The sequence below is a fragment of the Camponotus vicinus genome, unplaced genomic scaffold (genome assembly GCF_025532165.1).
Source record: "Camponotus vicinus isolate PSW18456_S1 unplaced genomic scaffold, iyCamVici1.0 SCAF_3, whole genome shotgun sequence".
In the NCBI taxonomy this organism is placed as follows: Eukaryota; Metazoa; Arthropoda; class Insecta; order Hymenoptera; family Formicidae; genus Camponotus; species Camponotus vicinus.
In genome coordinates this window covers 21,709,234-21,727,792 of record NW_028141967.1, presented here as the reverse complement: position 1 = coordinate 21,727,792, position 18,559 = coordinate 21,709,234, and the positions used below count along the sequence as shown (strand labels likewise).

At 31.5% G+C, this 18,559-nt stretch overlaps 2 protein-coding genes across 2 annotated transcripts; one reads left to right on the top strand and one right to left on the bottom strand.

Annotated features, from left to right (window-relative positions):
• Window positions 1-69: 69 nt before the first annotated feature.
• Window positions 70-1,739, bottom strand: LOC145967977 (cuticle protein CP14.6-like). The gene is made up of 2 exons (XM_083093123.1): window positions 1,646-1,739; window positions 70-833 (listed from the first exon to the last, which is right to left on the bottom strand). The coding sequence occupies exons 1-2, from the start codon at window positions 1,655-1,657 to the stop codon at window positions 426-428; spliced, it is 420 nt and encodes a 139-aa protein (XP_082949249.1). The 5' UTR covers window positions 1,658-1,739; the 3' UTR covers window positions 70-425.
• Window positions 1,740-9,226: 7,487 nt separating this feature from the next.
• On the top strand, window positions 9,227-16,725 carry Cpr21 (cuticular protein 21). Its single transcript, XM_083094345.1, has 3 exons — window positions 9,227-9,323; window positions 9,703-10,086; window positions 16,196-16,725. The coding sequence occupies exons 1-2, from the start codon at window positions 9,312-9,314 to the stop codon at window positions 10,081-10,083; spliced, it is 393 nt and encodes a 130-aa protein (XP_082950471.1). The 5' UTR covers window positions 9,227-9,311; the 3' UTR covers window positions 10,084-10,086; window positions 16,196-16,725.
• The last annotated feature ends 1,834 nt before the right edge of the window (window positions 16,726-18,559 follow it).

Below are 18,559 nucleotides of genomic sequence, written 5' to 3'. Positions count from 1 at the left end.
GCATGTCGAGGTAACTTCATACAGCCATAAAGAAATATGAATTTAACTATTCAGGTTTCGACAAGACAAAGTTATAAAATCTGTCATTGGAAAAGAAAAGGTAAAATAATGCGCATCAAAAATTAATAAATATTATCAAAATCTTAACACATTCATTTTGCAAGATTTACAATATATATTTACCGTATAAAATTAATAATAATATATGCAAATATATTATATAAATATATTGATAATATTATACAAATATTATAAAAATAATCACGCCACGAATAACGGCATCTCGAGATTGTCAGCCTCCATGAGAATTGGATATCTTTTAATTCTCAATTCAATCATCGAATCCGTGTTGAACTTATTCCGATTTGTCATTTTATCCCGATTCGTTTGTGATTTGCCGATTTTTTCTGTCATGTCCACTAGCCTTATTCCTGTCCGTTTTCCTCAGGATGTTCGGCGATATATTGAAGAGCCTTCTTGATTAGTGGTGGTACTGAAGGCAAGTGAGCACCTTCTGGCTGAAATCCGTTCTCGTTGGCTACATATGAGACTTGGAAGGTGTTGCCCTCGTTGTCAGTATAACTGTAGCTACCTCGCGCTTCCAAGGCCTCCTGATCAGTACCTACGTTATTGAGATGACCATCTTCCTGAGCTTGGATACCGTTACCGGTTTCATAGTTATAGCTATAAGAACCATCAGGATTTGGCCCATCTAAAGCTTGCCTGACAATAGAAATTTGGTTGTTAGATCTAGCTAACACGTCATCTACAACATTTTGTGGGAATGCTGCTATTGTCGATACCGCTGCCACGAAGACGCATAAAGTTATTACCTGTAAAGACAGAAAATTGTATAGTATTTTGAATTGCATATTTTAAATTTTAAATTATATTACATATTACATATCACATAATGTGTAAATACTAACAAAAGAAAAGACTCACGAAAATAACAAAATATATTTACAGAGAAGATTATTTAACAAATAATTGACAAATTTTAAAATATCTTGATTGTAATATAAATATCTACAACTAAATGAGCATTAAAGATAAAAAAATATTATTGTATTGGTGCAAAATGTTTTTATTTATATAGCATATCATTTAGTGAAATAATTTATGATATTATATTTCGTTTTATATGTAATATGTGATGATTTACATTTCCATGTAATTAGTGTTTGCGTTATTAAATCACAATAAAATATATTAATTAGCCTATAATCAGTCATAATTTTTAACGTCTTGATTAAAATAATTCTATACATTCGTTAACTTTTTAAGGGAAATTTAATATATGTAGCAAAATATATATTTATGCATTGTAATATTTATTATATTATAATGATTTCTATATATATTTATTTATTAATTAATTGAAATATTTAAACTACATGGTTTTATCAATATATAGCATAAATATTTGATAGTTTAGCGTAATTATTTAATTTTTAAAGTAAATATTTTGAATTTTAATTTTAAATTAAAGAAAATTTGCAGACACTGTATTGTCTCATTGAAAGAGAAATCACTTATATCAATTTATGAAAAACATTCCATTTACAAACATGCTGCGAGATCACGTGCAGATATCTCATACGCTCACGTAACGTCTCTTACTTGCACAAAAACTCAAACTCACCAATGAATTCATGTTGAAAAAAGGTATATTATTTTTCCTAGCTGCTGCTCGAAAGTTTCTCACTGCACTGACTTAACATCTTGTACATGCCTTCCGCTTTATATATCTGCCGAAGATCTAGGATCTTCTGGTAATACCTTATTTAAACTTCTCTTTGCCCCGGACCTCGTTTGTCCATTGCCCCACTCCGCGAGCTATACATCCGAATTTTGCAGATGAGTCGAACGCGCATTCACGTGCTTCACGCACACGCGTATAGCATTTAGTCATGTTTGTGCCTAAAATTGCAAAAGATCGAATGAATCTGAATTTAATAAAGAAATGAACTCACCCATTTAAGATCTGATGGACAAAGTTATAAATCTTGTCATTATAAAAGGAAGAAATGATATGTTTTATAGCAATCCATGTATAATAATTACTGTGGAGAATTACTAGCAATTGCCAAACGATGATTTGATGACGTACATGCATTACTCTTGATGCAAATTTGGAATTTAAAAACTGTTATAAAAACAAGCTACACAATCCATTTATTTTAAATAAAACTTCAAATATACATATACAAATATGATAATATATTATAATAAATATTATATTAAATATATTATAAATATATGTTAAAAATCAAGAACAATCACACACAGTATGCATTATACATAAAAATAGCATTAATCTGGAAAAAAATTATTATAAGGAAATATATAAATAAAAAATATGTAAATAAAAATATATAAATAAAAAATAATAAATATAATATATATACAGGGTGGCCCATTTTAATCCATCCAGTCGAATATCTCGAAAACCAAGCCCGGGAGAGAAAAATGTTTCAGACAAAAGTTGTTTGGTTTCAAGGGGGCCATAAGATGGTACCATTGCTTTGACCTTGAAGAGTCATTTGAAGGTCACGTGAAGGTCACTTCAATTTTTTTAAATGGAACACCCTATATATTTTTGCATATTCTTGTAGCTTATCTCGAGAGCTTTTCAAAACACTATAATTAAGTACCTTTTCGTTAAGTACTTTTTAAGTTATGAGGCTTGAAATAATTTCTTAATTTTACATAAACCGTAAAATATCTAATAAAATATTCATTTTTCGAATATCTTACCTTAATACTTTTATGTACAAAATAATGAGAGGAATCAATTGGTGTAAAGAAAAAACATAGTTGTTTTTAAGAGAAAATATGGAATTGTTAATTGCAAATTACATATTTTTTCTTCAAAACAGCTATGTGTTTTCTTTACACCAATTGATTCCTCTTATTATTTTGTACGTAAAAGTATTAAGGTAAGATAATCGAAAAATGAATATTTTACAACATATTTTACGGTTTATGTAAAATTAAGAAATTATTTCAAGCCTCATAACTCAAAAAGTACTTAACGAAAAGGTACTTAATTATAGTTTTTTGGAAAGCTCTCGAGGTCAGCTATAAGAATATGTAATAAAAAATAGGGGTGCCATTTAAAAAAATTGAGGTGACCTTCACGTGACCCTCAAGTGACTCTTCAAGGTCAAACCAATGGTACCATCTTATGGCCCCCTCGAAACCAAACAACTTTTGTCTGAAACATTTTGCTCTCCCGGACTTGGTTTTCGAGATATTCGACTGGATGGATTAAAATGGGCCACCCTGTATATGTGTGTGTGTATCAATATAAAATATTCTAATATATTCAATATTAAATTCAATAAAATCTTATTTGTAACATTTTTTTTAAAAGAGCTGCAACATCAGAGATAAGTATTTGTATTATAAATAATTTTATTATATGTTTCATTTATAATTATGTAGTAATTATGTTTATTTGGAATTGGAATTTTTCACGTAATATTATATAATTTTTTTATTCTTTTAATAAAATTAATAAAAGATAATTATTCTATTAATTCAAGAGAAACATTTGATCGTCAAAATCTATTCATAAATCCATAAATTGTTCGAAAATGAACAGAAAGAAAGGAAGATATCGTAAATTTAAAAACAGATGAAGTCACCATGGGATTTCTTTTTTCATCAAAAAGGATGCATAAGCAGCGATGATAAACACGTCATTGGAATATAAAGAAGACAGATATCTATGTTAAAGGACAACTCGTGACCATCGGAGAATTCCACATATTTACGACATTAAAAACAACATATGAGATATCGACTACGATTGATGTAATGCAATCAAATCATTGGACCATTCTATCTCCGTGAGGGAAAAAATATTCTTCTCGAAATATATTGAGTTTGCATTCAGCCTGGATTTCGAAATTCTCCAGCCAATATCTTTTATTGCGAATTGTTTCCGAGTATTGGGATTGATGCAAGATGTAAGTACAACTGATTTTTTTATAGTTATAAGTAATACGTATAATAAAACCATGCTTTTTATGCTCAGCATGAATGAAAGAGCGAGAATCGATTTATAACGCGCACTATTACATATGATTACAATGCTATTATAAATTTAATATTAATAATATTTAGCAATGGCAACTTTCGGTTTTGAGTAATATCGCCCGCGGATAATCTTCGGACACGTGTGAACGGTTTTCGCAAGAAATTATTAAGCATTATCGTATTATAGCGCAATATTATACAATGAAACATACATATCTAATTTTCAAAGAGGAAGAAAAGTCATTCTTTTCGTCACTTCGCAAAAAAAATGCAAAAATGTTATTAAAAATACAAACAAAAAAAACAATTAAATATTAATCAAGGAACAATCCTGTTTAATAAAGTCAATATATTAAATATTCCGTATAGTGGAAAACGACAACGAGATAAGTTATTGTTGAATTAAATTGATAGCCGTTACGTCAATGACAAATTTGTACTTGGTATTCAAATAAAATCGTGCGCGCATTGATTATTTATTCAAATCACCGTTGTTTACGCCAAGACCGTCGTACATGACGGTCGGTGGACATTCATCATCAGCATCCGGACTGCAAAACTTTACGATCGTGCAATTTTCATCCAAGTTCGAAGCGCGAAAGCCGCCAATCTCGCCGAATCGCCGAAGGTCAGGATCCGCCGCGAACAGCGTTGTTAGATATCGTCACTTCATAATGAATCCCGATAAGCCGCCTCCGCTCTCCCCTCTCACCATACACAATGTATTTCGTAATAAAATTAAACCCGTGCGTATATGGGTTTCTAATTTCCATATTAATTATGCGCCTTCGCCTTGTTCCTCGTTAGTCTTATCTTGTCGAATTTCAAGATACACTTGTTAAATTAATCTAATACCACATTTGTAATTTTCCCATGACGCGCAAATTGTAACGCAGACGAACGACGACGTGCAATTACTTCAGTATATCTTGGTATTGATCGCTTACACTGAATTTCAATTCATGTAGATGACAAACAACTATGTTCCTTCATATACATAATTGACATTTCAAATTTTATTCAAAATTTTTAAGCATAAAGAATTTAAATTGAAAAATAAGTTATATATCAATAAAAATAGCATTGAAAGAAATAGCGTCTCTACAATTTTATTAAAATTATAACAGTTCCGGTATTATATATTATACATATATTACAAAATAATGTAAAATAATGCATTTCAGAATATTTTAATAATTATTACCACAATTTACCTTGAATAATTCGCAACCTATTAATTGTAACTGGCCAATATTTCGATGATCCCATTTGCCTCCTGCGGTAAATGGAATAAGATATGCTGTAATTCGTTCTCGCGCGGAGGTCATCCCGCTAACCTGAATATTATACACAGCATTTTTACTTTCACGCAACAGATGAGCCCAACTCACTTAAGTTGCTTCAGCGAAATGTTATGTAATCGGTGATTAAAGAGCCGTGGACGACAGATTATGACAATTCATCACCTATACTTTGCAGCACTTTACAGCATAGGCACGTCCAGCAGGCGTATTCACTGGAAATGCGCGAGCAAAAATCGAGATGAAAAATGATACCTAATGAAATTACCGATCGGCAGCATAAAGAATGTTTGTGCGGAGCCGCAAACTAATCAATCGTGATGCGAAAAAATTCCCGTTATTCAAATAAATTGATGTAATCTTAATCCGGCGCCTGTGCATTATTACACTTGCATTTCATGAAGTGGCACTTTACATATCGTTGAATGTTCGGTGAATATACGACGAATAAAAGAATCTCAAAAATTTAATTAAAAAAAAAGAAAGAAAAGAGAAAATAAAGAAATCTCTTTGCCCTTACATTAAAATAGAAATTCACATTAAGTTTTCTAATTTAACGAATAAATTATTTCTTGGTTAATTCTGTTTTTAATATTTTTCTCAATTTAAGTAATTTCTAAAAAAATGATAATTGATATAAAGTTTATTATTAAAAAACGATTTGACGCATTACTTATTCATTTCACTGATTTAAAATAAATTAAATATTCTTAGTGTGAGTACTCTAGATAATTGTGAATTATTGTTCTAATATTTGCAAAAATTATGTTTGATATAATTTCTATTGTGCGAAAATTTGAAAACATTAAAATTGTGTTTCTTTTTTATTCTCTTTAATCTTATAGCGCGATCTATGATATCTTTTACTTACTCTCTGCTTATGATCTATCGTTAATATTTACATCATCATCATGCTACAAACGACGAGCATTCAGATTAAGTCAGAATTCTGAAATAATATTTAATTTTTAAAAAGGAAAAAATTGTGTTTTATTACTGATTTAACATTTGTCTTATTTATTTCTGTTATAATTATTTTTTCGAAATATAATAAGGCCCCGCAGAAAATCGCAAGTCCCAATTCTGCTTTATCGATAGCATAAGAAGAGATTGGCATGGAATCCTACACGAAGTCAGCTAGATGACTCGAAGTGACATTTCCACTGTAACTTTTACACAGAATTAGGATGACGTTAAACATGATTAACATGTAAATTACTTTTATCTGAAGATTACTCTATCCCAACTCTACAAATATTTAATGCATGAAAGCAGGACATGTCGATTTTTATGCTTTTTTAAAACAATAATTAGTCTCTAACACTTATATATAGAAATGCTAATATAATATTGATAATTGCGAGTGATGAAACATAGTGATGTATCAGAAAAATTTTACGAAGACGCCGCAGAATCATAATGAGAAATTTGATCCTTTATTCGGGGTAAAATATTATACAGAAAATCTTGAGTTTTTTTTGTTAGTTTGACTCATAAATTTTACAATTGATTTATATATATTTTTTTAAATAAAATTCGATATTTTGCCGACACAATTTCTGAATCATAAAAAATTAAAAACCTTGAAACTCTCATAAATTAAATTTCAAGGATACAAATAGACAGAGTAACTTTATTTTTCTGCTAATACATATTTGTGCGATTTGTGTGAGAATTTATTGTAGAGAAATTTATATAATTACCAAGATAATTTAACGTTGAAGTAAAAGAGTTGCGCAAAAGGATGACATCCGCGTATAAGTTTCGATTTCGGAGATAAAATCCTTCTAGCATATTTGACAAGAAAAATATTATGCTGTTTAGCATGAAATACACACAATATGTCCTTGTTTCCAACTATGGTTTATGAATGTATGATTTAGCGAACTTTTTAACGTGTTTTTAACATCTGTTTACGTGTACCAATGCAATTTCCGGTTGGTGCATTTCAGAATGCATTGTCGTGGAGTAAGCATTAATTCCTATTACTGAATTTGCATCTCTTCACAGTCACTTTGTTTATCTATAGATTTATACAAATAGTTTCACTAAAGACTTTCGTTTTTGCGCATTACTCACCTCAGAAGAAGAAATCCAAGTTGCTACCGACTAAAAGGATACGATCGTGCCAGTCCTTCGACTTATGACCTTTTTCTAATCGAGAGATTAATGACACGCGCTACAATTGTGTGTAGATTAGCGAAACGTTAGCGAAATTTATAGCCTCTGAAAAAAAGATACCGGAATCGTGTGCGCGTTTCGTTATCCTCCAATTGATTTTTTTATACTTAAATTATGATACTTAAATTACATTACTTAAGCTCTGTATTTAGAATAAAGTTACAATAATTTTCTTACAGAGAGAACTTTTCGAGTGAAATAGATAAACGCACTTGGTTTCTATTTTTATAATTGAAATGAATAAATATAATTACTAGAATGTAACATCTTTATGCTTTTAAATAAAATGTATAAATGTAATATTATAAATAAACAAACAATATAAAATATAAAATAAACAAAATAATAAATTTTCTAAAAATCATGTGCTGTGATTTTAATGAATATCTTAATTATTGTAAATTAAAAGTGGCATAAAATTAAAAATTATTCGAAAATAAAAACACTGTTATATTCACAATTTTTATTTATTTATTACATTTAGTATAAAATAAGTACAATAAGTAATAAAATATTAAATACATTACTATTTAGAGTAATTTCTTAGCATTTGAAAGATGTTTAAAGCGTGTTTTGGTTTTTACACCTAAATATTCAATTATTTACTTTTTTAAGATATGAAAAAATAGTTGAGGAATACTAGCTGCTGTCATCATCCTGTCGTGCGACAGATCAGGATAAATGATAAATAAATTTTCGTATTCGGTTTGCGTTGTCCCAAGGCTCCGCGAATTTGTTACACGTTGGCTGAATTTATAACGCACATAATGTAATGAAACATAACGAGATCATCGGGTCAACGAAAAGCGGTCAAAACGTATACCGTATTAGGAGATTCCACGCTCCTTCACCAACACCAAGAAAAATTTACAATCGACTTAGCGTAGAGAAAATTTTTATTTCTTTGAAACATATGTACGAAGGATAATCCTTTGTGACCAACGTGTTTGCTTGACAATGTTTACCTTGTTACCTTTAATATTTTACAGCACAATATTTATCCGATGGAAGAGAGAAGCTATCTTTCAAACGCTCTTTTACTACATATATGGATTTAATATTGTTTTGTAAGAAAGAACTTGTTTTCCAAATTCTTTAATAAAAAATTTATATCTTAATTTTATGAAATAGTCTTTGATTAATTTTTGTGTGAAGAATAGATTATCTACAAATTTAATTTATCTACAAATATGTCCATATCTTAAAGCTCTCTTGACTAAACTGATCTTGAATTTTGTTAGCCTTAGGTAAACGCATACCATACGTGCTTACTTTGTGAACATGTATAGCATGCGGAATACGTGTAAGAAATTTCGCAGGAAAAGATAATAAATATTAACAAAATTTTATTGAAAAGAAGAAAAAGAGAGATTATTTATTATTAATTTTTATAACAAATAAGAAAATCATGATTAATTATAAAACTCTAAACAGAAGAAAAGCTTGAAAATTTCAAACAATAAAATTTTCAAACTAGTCTCCAATATTTCTAAGTATTACATATATTATTTTAATTTCGAATAAAATCAATATTTGATAAATATCAATATTGCACTAAAGATTTCATTTTTATGTTGCTATTTTTACACTCATCTTGCTTTACGTTCTTACTATAAATCAAATGTGTTACAGCATACATATATCAATGTGTGACAACACACACTGGCTAAAAATATCTCAATGAGACGGAGAATTCTCACACCTTAGCTAGGTTTCGGCAATACTATATATAAAAGGCGCCTCTTCAATTTTTCCATTTTATAAACAGCCACGATCAGCATCATGAATACTTTAGTAAGTCTTATATACTTAATAAAATTAATAGAGAATTATTGATCCACACAATTATTCGCATTTTTGTGGTTTCTTTTTTGTATTTTTCTGTATTTTTAATTTAAAGAATATCGGATTCTTCATAAAGCTAAAAGAAAATATCCTATGCATATGTAACTTGTAATATTTTAGTCTCAGATTATCAGGTTAGAAAAAAAATTAATTATACCGAGTCAAATTAATATCATACATTAATTATAAGGAGTTACAATAGGAGTTATATAATAATGTAAAACTCGAATTTTGAACGTTTTTGAAATATTATTTGGGATATATATTTCAACTGTCACATTTATTCAAAATCTTTCATCCTGGCTTGATCGTAGAATATTTTTTCCAGATCGCCATACTTTTCTGCGTGTCCGCAGTGTTTGCGCTTTCTCCACCGAAACCAGAGACAAAGGCCAGCTTGACTTTGAATATTTACGGACCAAATTCGGACGGTTCGTACAACTATAATTATGAGACCGGAAACGGCATTCATGTGCAAGAAGAAGGTCAGATCGTGAAAACTGAAAATGGCAAGGAAGACGTTGTTTATGTTCAGGGATCCTTCAGTTATCCTAATCCCGATGGCAAATCCGTCTCCCTGAGCTATGTCGCCGACGAAAACGGTTTCCAGCCTAAGGGTGATCATCTGCCGACGACGCCTAAGGTCCCCTCTGGTATCCTAAAAGCTTTGGAATACATCGCCCAGCATCCCGAGGAGGACAACTTGTAAAAGGTTTATTATTATGTTCAGATCGTGTGAGTGGATTAATTACAGCAAATTCAAAATTCTCATCAATTTATAATGCTAAAAATTGAGTTCATTGAAGTTACATATTTATATCACAATCTTTGTTTTATTTTCTAACATTTACATATATATCATACGAGTTTTGCATAAGATAAATTCCTTTCGCGTTGCGAAGAACATCATTTCAGAATGCGAAATTAGTACAACTAATTAGTACTATTGTGTTAATTAAGAAATCCTGCAGCGCGTGCACTGTGCAAAGAACCATTGACAATGTTTATATTAAGTATTGCTCTTAGCGATGAAATAAAAATGCTGAAAATTTAGTTACGCGTTTTTATTCGATGGAGAGATTTTATTCATTCGATTTTGTCGTGCTATAAACGCATCGCGGATGTTCCGCTCATTAAAACATCAAATAGCTCGTGATTTGAATACATCGATGAATGAATTCGGTTGGTTATTTTGCGGATAACACAAAGCGATATTTAATAGCGGACCGCATGTGTAGATGACGTAATAATGAACGTGGCGAAATAGCGGGAGACTTTGACATAATTGTCAGCGCTATCAAACATATCTCGTGATGCAAAATTTAGCATCGTTTATATGTATATTTTTCAGCTATATTTTTATATATTGCGTAATTTACTATGTAAATTTTTCGAAGAGAATTTCTGCGAAAAATTTGCATCGAATTTTTTATTCGCATCGTGTGTTTATTATTATACAATTACTGAATTATTCTGTCTAAGGATATCCTCGAAAATAGATTTTCGCAATTCCGACTGAGAAATAGTACTCTCTGGGAGAGCAATATTCCGGGAACGGAGCACGTGCTAATCCAAAACGCGACACAATCCTCGTGTGGCACGTATCCTCGCGGATACACAAAAGCGTGCGATTTAAATAAGATAAATGCGCGCATCTTACGGCGGGACGTGCCGTGAGTATAAAAACGAGAATTACGACATCGCATTAGCCGGTGTCCGTTACATTCAGAAGCTCACTTATGCCACGTTCGAGGACAATGCATGGTGCGTCTCGCGCCGAAAAAGGACGAGAGATGCCTGCGTATTAATAAATATACTGTGTCGCAAAATCGCGTATCGATCCGGCGACGTAAGAGAGACAGAAAGACAGGGAGAGAGAGACTAGTGCTTCTACATTTGCATTAATAGAAACATAAAATACGATGTTGTGTTAATTAAATGAGCGTCGCGCGATTACAAATTACTCGGGAAGAGGCGGTCCTTGAGATTAATTTATTCCTAAGGTATTTTCCATATTCAACGTGTATATCTCCGTGGTCGGAACGATTAAATCACTAGTTCGTCGGTGATGCCGCGCTTCAAGGAATAGCGTGGATAATAGTACGAAATTGCGCGGCGGGAAGATTCTCGTCTCTCTGTTACATTAAATTGAAAATATTTTTCGCGCAAGACAAGCCTCTTCAATCTCGGACTCTGACGTCTCTTCTCTCGTAAATCACTCTGCCCCCGGGGCGTATTTTAAGGAATCTACGTTGGACGGGAAAATGTGGCATTCGCTCCACCCAGTTTCCCTAATTCGGCTATTTAATAAATTTGTCTATTCCTATATTGCATTATATAGTATGCCGATTAATGATTTTGAAATAATAGTGAGAGAAATACACATGTGGCCATATTTTGAATGTAAATATATTACAATATGTTGCAAACGATTAACGAAATAACATTCTTTTTTCTATAAATTTCATTAAATTTTTCTATAAATTCTTATCTCGTATTCTTTGATCTGGGTATACTGGCAGATCGAAATCGCCTACATCTCTACAAGCTTGTATCCCGTGATATCCGTACGGGAATCTGCATACGAGTCTCGCAATCAGGCCGGATGCAACGATTGAATGCACCTCGAAATATCTAATCGCTAGCCCGATCATCGTAGATCTCTCACGCTACCGCCACGAAATCACGCCTCGACCGAATTGCTACTTGCGATTGACAATTCTAGATACGTTGGCTTTGATCGACATTTCGAATACCGGGCGGTTACTTCAAAAATTGCATCATGATTAATTGTCATGAATGTTTCCTAATATAAGGTAACTACTTCAGGAAGCAAATAAGATATTTTATTATACATGATATAATATAATCGAGATAAATTACTTTAATAAAAACTTTAAAAATTAACGAAACGATTTCGTTTGATCGCCATTTAATTCAACATTTCATTTAATCATCTCTCTCTCTTTCTTTTTATATATAGAACAAGACGACAATTATTCTTTAACAATCGTCGTTCGTGTGGAAATCACATTACTCAACTATCAAATATCTCATTGTAAGAGCCGTTTTCTTGTCGATAAATGTCTAGCACCGCCAATTAAATGCGCGAAATATCTCTACACAAATCTAAAGCCCGCCTCCGCGCGGACGGCAAATACAATAGTTGGCTGCATGTTCGAAAGATATGATCTGATCCCGATCATTCTCCGTGCACTACGTTCTCCTTCTCGCGTTTCATCGCAATTCGTGAGGTTCAGAGATCGAATTGCTGCGCAGGCGAAACGGTTTCAAAGATCGATCCAATAGCATCTCTTTTAGCGTAAATAACAAAGTAATGAATTCCAACTTTAAAAGCCTAAATCTTGAACGAATTATTATATAAAATCTTGAACGAATTATTATATAAAAACTTTTTTTTAATTTAATTTAATTTAATTTTTACTTAATTTTTTCGTCTATTATGGATGTGATAAAAGAATAAGTTTTCTTGAATAATACTTTTTTCGTTATTTATATTATTTTTCTATGTAATCAAAAATTATTTTAATTTGCAGAAATTAATTGTATCTCTCTTTTTAGATTGCTCAACAGGTATCCTCAAAATAATTTCGTTCGACATTCATAAGTAGTTTTAATTTCCAATGTTGAATCGAGCAATATGGTTATGCAACTAACATAATTAGACTATCAGATTCGATTACCAGTATCGGTTCCTCCCAGGTACACGCGTTCGTCATTTCTCTTTTGTTACATCGCACCCTCGCCAAGGAGAAAGTTTTCCTCGTCACGACATCGATCTCAGTGTGTTCTTTTGTGTTCGTTATAGATTTTTCGATGATCCCCATTGATTCTCATATCGGCCTGCGCGATCATGTAGTCACGATCGTGCGCTTAAGAAACAATAAATAACAAAATGATGATGGGATGAAAATGATGATACTGTGTAGCACCAACAGGTCAAACATGTTTAAATAAAATGCACTTCAATTATTTTCGTTTATAGACTATAATTAGTAATTTTTTTGTGCATATTACATACATCATAACATGTCGCCGTGTCTTCATATGTAGTTTCTTGAACACCATGGCCTCCTTTTTTTTACACTTTGAAATATACAAGCTGTGAGAAAGATAAGTGTCGGGCGAACAAAATTCGCGTCGATTTCATATTTATCTACTTCGGATTTCTAATTCTTGCTTGAAATATGTATCTTCATATGCATATATGGTAAAATAAAACTATATTAAAATATAAGTTATATTTTAAAATAAATATTAAACAAACGATCGTATCTTTGCACGATCTTAAAAGAGCGTAAAATGTTGGCGCTTTTATATCTTTATATTTTACATATTAGCAATGATAATTAATCGACAACAAATCTTTAATAGAGATCAAATTGGTTAGATGTAGCGATTAAAATCAACAAAATGTTGATCCAATACTGACACAAAAAATTGATAAGTTAAAAGAGCCAATGGGCATCATGGGAAAGAAGCAGCAATAAAACTGAAAAGTTTCGAGAAAATTTTAATATATATTTGAGTATCAATTTAACATACCTTTTTAAGAATGGATATAAATAAAATATTCTTTCTCTTAAATAATCTTTTTTTATTTATAGCTGTAATTTGTGAAAAATACTAGTTTCATGCATTTAATCATTTAAATGACCACGGTGACATTTCGATATGAAATTATGTCACTGATAAATTTCTGTTTCGCAGTCTTTTACGCCGAAAGCATTATGGAACGTGTTTCAATGCTCATAAAAAATTACGAGCGTTAGATTTTTCGTCTCGACGTGATTAAACGAGACGATCCTCGTGCGCGCATCTCTTGCAACATAATGTCATAGATCACGGATCGTTCGATTATTGTATGAATAATGAATCATGAATTATTCAGTCGTGAAAATAGAGAAAATACTATAATTTTCGTCTTTTCCAATATTCCAATCCCGAAGAAATGGTCGTAAGAAAATTGTATTTAATAAAGAAGTCTCTCGTTAATAATACAGGGTTTGTTTCAGAAGTATCGACTTCAGATTTAATGACAGATTCCTTGACGAATAAATTAATTGATAGCAATTATAATATATCAGATTTATACAAAGGCTCGTCATTTTGATATTCTGAAAGTTATCTCTCGCTAATTATCGTGCGAACTTATTCTGGTGAACCGATAAAGAAGAGGCAAATGCGCGACGTATAAGAGTGTGTGGAAGGCGACCTTGACATATAAGAACATACCACGAACGTTCTAAGAGAGCGCCTGCCCGCAGGCGAGAAGACGTAACGTGTGCACGCCGAATTCAATTTTACTTTCATCCCGCGCAAGCGGAATGTTCTCCCAGAGGCAGGAGCGCGCGAGGATTCTGCGAAAATTACTTTGACAACTCGTGAGAGGCGAGACGACCCGCGACCGACTTTTAAGGCGTCCGATTAACATGAGAACACCGGCTGTTCCTTCCCCAGTATTTGCACGCCTTTTAAACCCCCGACGGTGGCCTGTTTGATATTCGTGAGACAGTACTGTTCTTCTTCGAGCGACACCCGCCTCGATACAAATCTGCACGACTGTCTCGGGTACATCTCAGAAACGTCAGAGAAATTATGGATATTTTGAAAAGATCGACGAAGAATCTTCTTATATAATTTTCTGAACGAAAAACGTTAAAGTTGCTAAACAAGTAATTACAAGTTTAAAACAACAAATCAATTTGCAATTATACCACCATTACTTCCGCCTCGCTGCTTCAAGACCTCGGGATTATTATTAGCATTATTGTTAGAGTAATTATGTTCATCACGCGATGAGTCATTGAAACAATATTTTTAAATTATACCTTTGAGAAATAACATGAAAAGAAATAAAATAGACGCAAAATCCAATTATCAATTTACCTCATATTAAGGTAGAAATAACATGTAAAGAAATTCATTAATCATTCATAACGATATAAAAATCACGTACATATCTATAACGTATTTAATAAATGTATTTCATGCAGTTACTCAGAATAATACCTTGAGACTCTATTTTTGGATTACAAATAATAAATTATAAAAAGAATTGTAAATCTCTTAAAGATATAATGACATATAATATTAATAACTAGCTTTTACTTTATATTTCGCCAATATATAAAATTAATGCACATAATATTGTTGATAATATCATTAATATTTTTAATAACCTCGATTTTTTATTTTTGATTACTTATAATAAAGAATACATGGACATAATTATTATCGATAAAAATTCAACTTTGTTTTCAAAATAAAGTAGAAATTAATTAAACTTCGAAAAAATATAATTATCAATAAAAAACATAATTAAATTTAATTTAATAAAAACATATTGACATTATAATCATATATGCTACTTGCGCTTCGAATATTTTATTCGATTTTATATAGTGATACTAAAGTGTCGTCCATAATTGCAACAACTAAGTGACAAGAAGCTAATCATTACATAACATACTGATATTAAGTTTTTTTGTTAAATATCAACAATTGAAAAATAGACATTATTATGATATACGATAGAAAGAATTATTGTGATATATGGATTTTTTTTTAAATACGTCTGCTATGTTTCAAAACAATATTGTCGATTTATAGAGAAATTACTGTTACAAAATCAGTTCTCTGTTTACAATAAATTAAGCACATATATTTGTCTCCATTAAATAAGTAAATAAATAAATAAATAAATAAATATATATATATATATATATATATATATGTTGTAATAAATACAAGATTATACATATTACAAGATCCGTATTATATAAAATAATATTTTTTAGCAATCAGATGTCTCGATGGATCCAGATGACAACGACTAAGGGCGAAGGATCCTCGAGGTTTCAAATGTAAGGAGATGCATCTCGCGCAAGAGACTCGAAATATCATCTGGCATAGGAACACGTTGCAATCCGCGGCCTTATAAGTACGATATAGCCACGGCGACTGGTTGTCGCAATATAGAGGCACGTCTCACACCGGCTGTTCCTAAGGCCGTGTCGAAAAGGAAAGGTTGCACGCGGATGCGCCTACCATTCGCGGCGCATCTTGAGGAATGCACGCTTGAATGAAAGCCGGCTACGTTGTAGGCTACGAGAAAGAAAAACGACGGAGAAAGACGAAATTGACAGAATGGAGCAAAGGAGAGGACACGTGGAGCGAGCGTAGAGCCGAATGACTGTGTGAATGGATGAGGCAAACATGTGCACAAGGAGAGAATCGCGATTGGTTTTTATATGAAACGAAACAAGAGTCTCTAGTGTTCACGCTTGTATTACATATTTAGATTTCAAATAAAACTGGCTGATTCTTATTTACCGTCGATATCCGTCACATAAAATATACATAATATTTGTCGAAATATTATCTTAATTATTGATTATTTCAGGTAAAAATAATATTCATCAAATATTGATTGTTAAAAAATTATTGTTAAAACTAGAGTTTCTGGAATAACTTGTATATTTTTTCTTTGAATCTGCGAAGGACATTTCTCTGATCATAATACAAATTATCCGCTTACGTTCATGCAGAAGAAACCAAGTGCCTGGCGCCGAAGTGGCTGCGTTTATCGTTGACATTTCGAGTAATGATCAATAACTTCGTGCACCGTTGTTAGTTTCGTGAGCTTGTCGGCAGGTTTGTTCGTGCGAAAAACGCGGCGCCGGAAATCGACAGGTCAACAGAACCGGTTTGCTCGATTAATATAATGGAGACAGACCCGATCTCATAAATCAAATTAAACATAAAATAATCTTCGTGTATGACATTTTCTAGCATATTATATTGAAAAAAATATATATATATCTTCTTGCATAAAGATAAAAGATGTGTTCAAGCTAACTTTATGATTCACACGATTGGTACAGCCTGAAATTTCTAAATCGATATTTTTAATCCTGATCACATAAATATAGAAATCATATGCGAGAAAGATTTGCATTTCCCGACTGGTTAGGAAAACGCAGTTAATGTCAATTTAATTATATTGTTTGTAAAGATCGCGAAAAATGATTATGCGTGTACTTTACTGATTGCGTGGAATACATATCAGCATCATATGAGCACATGTGCATGCAGAGTATAAGCGCGTAAATGGCCAATAGTGATGCAATTATATTTGATCATTCTGTACATTCTTGTGTCTGTGTTCTTTTTCTCTCTTTCTCTCTCTCTTTTGCTAGGAGACGAGATAATGCTCGAAGGATTACATCAGTGGTCGTTGTTGTATGTTCAAGTATTATACGCTTACGTATATACATATAATAACCTTTCGGATATGCGCATACATATGTAGCTAAGTTTTCGATATTTCAGGCATCATTTAGTGAAATCCTTGCGTAAGTTTAGAGCATACAAAGTATATTATTATATGCTGAATGACTGACGTGAAAGTGTACGATGTTACTCAAGTATCTAAAATATTTATAATATTTTAATGATGCGTCTAGAAAATTCTTGTGAGAAATGTCACAATTACAGTCAAAAACAAAATTTTCAATTAGAATTATTGCTATCATTGATTATTCCACTGATTATGTTATTTTACAGAATTATACAATTTGTAAATATATCAATTGCAAACATACTTCAATTTATAAAAAGAATAAGAAAGTTATTATGAAATAATATATACTTTGCTAAAATATTATAAAACAAATTTCTCAGAAAATTAAACAATATCTTTTTTTAATTTATAAAAATATTAGATTTCTAAAATACAATTAATTAGCTGAAATAATTATATTCAAAAATTCGAGAAAATTATATTTAGTTAGCACTAGTAAAGTATCAAAAAAAAAAAGATTCAACGCTTAATTTAATATATATTGAGGTGATTTTTCAGCGCGAAACTGTCGACCAAAAAGGAGGAGAAAAGAGTGAATCACGCGATAACGAGACACATGTGCGGCTCGAACGTCTTTTAATCATCAATTAAAATATTTGGCAAGAGTACCCATTTGGCGAGAACATACATTCGACACAGTGTCCATCGTCGTTATGAAAATCGATCCTTGCATAGGCCCTGGCAGCATTCGATATTACATCAACACGCAATTCGTTTTGTAATTTTAAAAGTTTACGATAGAGAAATCTTATTGCGTTAAATAATCAAATATAAATAAGATTATAAAATAATTTCTTTA